The 5041-nt window shown below is 50.0% G+C and overlaps 1 protein-coding gene across 2 annotated transcripts; it reads left to right on the forward strand.

The window, feature by feature from the left end:
* The first annotated feature begins 374 nt into the window (after window positions 1-374).
* On the forward strand, window positions 375-4487 carry ccdc14 (coiled-coil domain containing 14). 2 transcript variants are annotated; one of them, XM_080877608.1, is made up of 11 exons: window positions 375-520; window positions 604-647; window positions 733-808; window positions 1152-1224; window positions 1400-1501; window positions 2226-2723; window positions 2974-3076; window positions 3203-3270; window positions 3464-3607; window positions 3738-3840; window positions 3943-4487. In XM_080877608.1, the coding sequence occupies exons 1-11, from the start codon at window positions 497-499 to the stop codon at window positions 4385-4387; spliced, it is 1680 nt and encodes a 559-aa protein (XP_080733734.1). In that variant the 5' UTR covers window positions 375-496; the 3' UTR covers window positions 4388-4487. The 2 variants fall into 2 exon arrangements, with proteins under 2 accessions (XP_080733734.1, XP_080733735.1); XM_080877609.1 differs by having other exon boundaries at window positions 3203-3264.
* Window positions 4488-5041: the final 554 nt, after the last annotated feature.

Raw genomic sequence — 5041 nt, forward strand, 5'->3', positions numbered from 1 at the left:
ATCGACCTTTAAATTAAATGTTAGAATAATCTGTGGTCAATTTTTTATACACAAATGCCGTTATTTAAAAACTCGCCCTTGAAATTCATAAAATGTCCAAAAATGTTAAGCCAACCGCACATTTCATCTAATTTTGTTTTGTAATTTACTTTTTTGAATTATTATTTCAATATATGTAATTTGATTCTTGTCACCATGTACTGCTGGTCCTTTTCTTTCTGCTCGTGTCTGTTTGTAGCGCTGCTGAGTCTGAAGGATTTGCTGCGCCAAGTTTTTGTTAAAACAAAAAACGGCAGCCCCGCAGCCGCCTTCATCCGGGACCTACGGGGCGGGGCAGTTGAGCCTGTCGTTTGTGAAGGGGGCAATTTGATTGGACGGTTTTAATGTTTTCCCTTTCAAACGCGCTCTGAACCGGAAGCTCTAAACGAGCCGAGAACTTGCAGCGCGCAGTGCTTGAATCCGAGTAACGGCGGCAGCGCTCAGGCTGGCGGAGACCATGAGAGGAAGAGCTCAGCGCAAGGTAGGACTGAATGAACACGCAGTCAGAGCTTCCACTGTCAGAGACAGGCGTGAGGCTTCACGCGTGGTTTCTGTGACCGGCAGGTGGTGACGTCAGGAAGGCTGACGGGAGCAGCCAGAGGGGGTCTGTGAGTACACCCGCCTTCATGTAGCGTTTTCTGTGTCTGCATGTGTACCTGTGCCTGTTAGCGCTCTCCTCACTGTTGTTTTCAGAGTCAGCTTAAATCCAGGAACAGCTGCCTGCCCTGAGCCCGCCTACTCCCTGTACTCCACCGACTCCGAGGGCCAGGTGATGAGACCGTTCACGCCCCGCCCACATTATGTATACGCAGACCACGGGTGGCGACATGTGAAGCTAACACTTTTATTATGAGTTCTCAGGATTTATTCACCTGGTTGTGTAGCAGTACTAAATATTAACAGTGTCATCTAGGACGGGTATCACATCCAGGCATGACCGAGTCTTTGCCACAACACACACCTCAGGGTAGTAAACATGGGGAGGTGAACAGAGGAAATCTAGCACTTCCACAAAGTCAGAAGGCTTGACAGACAAACCACTAACCCACACTACCGCATCATCGGCTCGGTGTCTGAACACATGTCAATAAACCGGACGTGTCTGCCCCCAGGTCATCAGTCTGCACAAGGGCCTGGACCGCTGTGCTGCCCTGCTCAGTGGGATCCTTCAGGCTGATAAGGCAGGTCAGAGGAGCTTCCTAATGCTGTAGATCAGCTCAGTTTGTTACAAGTCACAGTACAAAAGCTTAAAGTATCAACCTGTTCCTGTGTGGTTACACTGAGGATTTTCTGTATAAGTTAGATCTGTCCAACACTTACTGGTTGAATGCAACATAATAGTACTCTGTGTGTGTGTAAGTGTCTCCGAGGCTTCACAGAACAGTAAGCAGTGCAGCAGCCAAACCAAGGCTTTCCACATCAACGGGGAAAAAGAGCTTGAAGAAAGGGCCTCCAAAGGCAGGTGGGCGTGTTCGAGGTTTGCTTTACTGCACACTCTTACAAGACAGTCGCTGAGAACTAAATGACATAAAGGTCTCGTGTTAATTCCACTGTGGGACTATAAACTGCAGAGGACAGGATTACATTGATGGTGTCCAAAAGCTTTTAGGATTTTCGTTCATTTGTTCTGGAAAATGGATTCAAGGCTTATAACTTAGCAACAGTTGCTTAGAGCCGCCTCTAGGAGCCCCTCAAAAGTAGAGCTGAACCATCCATGTCCTGTTGGTCACATGGGGCAGAGACTAAGAACGGACCCCCGACGTCCCTCCCCAGCCACCTCCTGCAGCTCATCTGGGGGAACACTAAGACATTTCCAGGCCAGCTTAGAGATATCGTCTTTCCAGTGTGTGATGTGCCAGGGCCGCCTTCTCGTGGGACATGCCCAAACACCCAGGAGGCATCATAATGAGCCACCTCAGGTTCCTCCCTTTGATGTGGAACTGCAGCAGTTCCACTGCGAGTCCCTCCTGAACGACTGAAATTCTACTCTCACACTAGAGGAGAGCCCGGCCACCCTTTGGAGGAAGCTCATTCTTTTAATCAATCACTAACAATCAATCAGGACATGAGCACCAACAAACTGATTGGCTGATGCACACATCAGGCAGGATTGCAGATGCAGCTTTATAAATATGTGAGAAAACACGTGTAGAAAGTCTAATGTTAATCATTCCTCCACCTTCCAGGCCAGAAGAGCGCGTCAGGCCGGCATGGATCGGACAGCAGAACTCCACGAGGACACCCGTCTGCCCGTCCTGCACCACATTCAGGAGTGAAGCTACATCCACCTCAGAAACCATGTCCCACCCAGCTGCAGTCTCACTTACTTTCACCTCGGCTTCTTCCTCGCACCGTCAGTCCGCCCCGGCACGAGGCGTCCGTCCTTCTGTCTGTGCGTCAGTCCTCCTCTCTCTCGAGCCATCGGACTGCCTGCCGGCCTGACTCTGAGACGCCTCGCACTGCGTGTGATGAAGCACCAGAGTTTGTTCCTGTGAGAGACACGCACACCCAGAGCCCCAGCACACACACTCTCACACATGCACACGGAGACAGCTGCAGTATGAAGATGGCACACTTCCAGCTGGAGCCTGGACAGGCTGAGGGGAGCAACACTGAGGCACAAACAAAAGCTCACAAGCTTCAGCATCTGTTCGCACAACTCAAGCCTCTGATTGCTGGACAAGGTAAAGTGACTGTGTGCATCTCACCCCTGGACCCTGCCAGACATCACTCACACAAACACAACCTCTGTGATACCTGAATGCATCGAACACTAAGCTACATGTCACTGATGTGGGAGCTCAGCAAAGTTCTGCTGACGTGGACTTCTGCTGTAGTCACACACAGGACGTGAGCCTCTGTGTCACACGTGCTGACGATGTTAGAGATGTCACACTGTGTGTGTGTGTGTGTGTGTGTGTGTGTGTGTGTCAGGCAGTGTAGCAGAGAGCCTACTCAGTCATCTGGAGCAGATGGTGTCCACAGCACAGATGAATAATAGTGCTTCAAACATCCAGAGTGTGTCAGACCTGCACAGGTGAGACACACGACGCCCTTCACTTCACTGGACTCTGACGTTTTTGGTATAACGTACGTGTGTGTGTGTGTGTGTGTGTGTGTGTGTGTGTGTGTGTGTGTGTGTGTGTGTGTGTGTGTGTCCTAGGTGTGTGAGGAACCTGGACCAGCAGCCAGAGATGGAGAGACATCAGAACCAGGCGATGCTCTGTAACTGTAAATTGTGTGACAGTCATAAATAGTTGTGTATTTATTTCATTTGTATTAAAATAACACAGTCAGCTCGAGCTGCGTCACACTAAGGTAAACCCAACAACAGACACACTGTGATTTTACTGTTGGGTTCAGTTTGGTCAGTCAGGGTAAAAAGCTTTAACTGACTGGGGAGTAATTGAAAAGGTCTCCACAGGGCAGAGACTTCAGGAAGAGCTCACTGCTGCTCAGTCCAGGCTGCAGGAACTCCAAGATGACCTGACGGACCTACGGCAAACCCTGCAGGACACACAGAGCCAGCTGAGAGACCGAGAGGCTGAAACTGCACTCGTTAAGATGGGTACGCACTCGCAGTGAGTCCTGCTGATGATCTGAGCTGTGGGCTCTTTGTGATGAAATCACCTCCATTATCAAAGTGAAAGACACTGCCATGAACAACATCGTGTGTGTGTGTGCGTGTGTATATATAGAGCTGGAGGCCAGTAAGAGTAGGTTACTGGACAGTGAGCGGGAGAGGAGTAAGCTGGCCTCGCTGGCACAACAAAGGCTGAAGGAGATGGAGCACCTCCACAGGTGGGCCTGTGTGGGTGGGCGTCACCCCCCACAATGAGCCCTACAGCTGAAAGTGTGACACGATTCAGAACTGTTCCTCACTCATGTCGTCTTCTGCTTCAGTCTCCTCTCAGCAGATCATGCTGTTGACAGCTCTGTGTCAGAGACGAGCCAACACCAGCACAGACGGATGCCAGCGCCCCCTACTGACCACATCGCCCAATACCTGAAGTCTCTTAGCCAGATAGCGCCTGTGCAGTGTGTGGATGCAGAGAGAGATTCAGACTCGGCACATCTAGACGTCACAGCTCAGAGGAGAGAAGATCGTGCAGGGACTCGGCCCGAGTCTGATCGTGAGCGGTCCGCTGGTCCAGGTGAAGCCCTGCGGCCAGAGGACGCTCGCAGGCAGCTGTTTAACTCCACGCTGTCCCAGAGTGAAACGGAGTCTGTGTGGTCTGATTTGACCTTTGACACCAGAGACGAAGCAGCGTTCAGAGACGGCCTGGCAGCTTTGGACGCTAGCATAGCCAGTCTGCAGAAGACTATTAAGCTGGACCTGAGGCAGTGACCGTGCTGGTCTTTGTATTCATCCATGTTTGGGCCGTGCTGATGAACTGTTCTGTAAAGTGTTGTTTAAGATTGGGAATAAAGCTGTTTTTATGAATGTCTTCATGGACAGACACTGCTTTGTTCTGCTGCTCGTGGAGGTTTACAACTTTCTAACAAGTCATAACATACAGACAGAACATACACCAAAAATGATCCTTCATTCTGGCGGCCGGGACACTCAAACTCCTCAGGTTAGTGAATTTGCACAAGAAAGCAGAAAATGATCAGCATGAACCCAAAGTGCCGTCTGAGAGAAGAAACCTGGACTGCAGGGAAAGTATTGAGATGATCCCAGAGGCAGTGCAGGTGCATTATCTCTGGGGTCAATATAAATGTAGACGGGCAAAATAAATCCAGCAGCCACAAGTTTGAGTGCACGGTGTCGTCCACGAATGTGGAGCACAGCTCTTTATACACAGCTAGAGCGCAGGCTGGTGTCACAGCGGCGCTCTGTCCCACGTAGTGACGTCATCTCTGAGTCCAGGCAGTCTTTGGGTTTCTCTTCAGGCGGCCTGATGGCACCTTGTAGAAAACAGTCTGACATTTAACTCAAACATGTTTAAACTACGTTAATGTATTTGTGTGATAAAAATCAAAACATGCACAAATACTG

Source organism: Rhamphochromis sp. 'chilingali', assembly GCF_963969265.1.
Source record: "Rhamphochromis sp. 'chilingali' genome assembly, chromosome: 3".
NCBI classification, from domain to species: Eukaryota; Metazoa; Chordata; class Actinopteri; order Cichliformes; family Cichlidae; genus Rhamphochromis; species Rhamphochromis sp. 'chilingali'.

What these genes read in the sequence shown, in the direction of transcription:
- ccdc14 (XM_080877608.1), top strand. Translation starts at nt 497, where the DNA reads ATGAGAGGAAGAGCTCAGCGCAAG. An exon ending in AGTGTGTCAGACCTGCACAG is followed by an intron (nt 3,077 to 3,202) that starts GTGAGACACACG and finishes TGTGTGTCCTAG; the next exon opens with GTGTGTGAGGAACCTGGACC. An exon ending in GAGATGGAGCACCTCCACAG is followed by an intron (nt 3,841 to 3,942) that starts GTGGGCCTGTGT and finishes CTTCTGCTTCAG; the next exon opens with TCTCCTCTCAGCAGATCATG.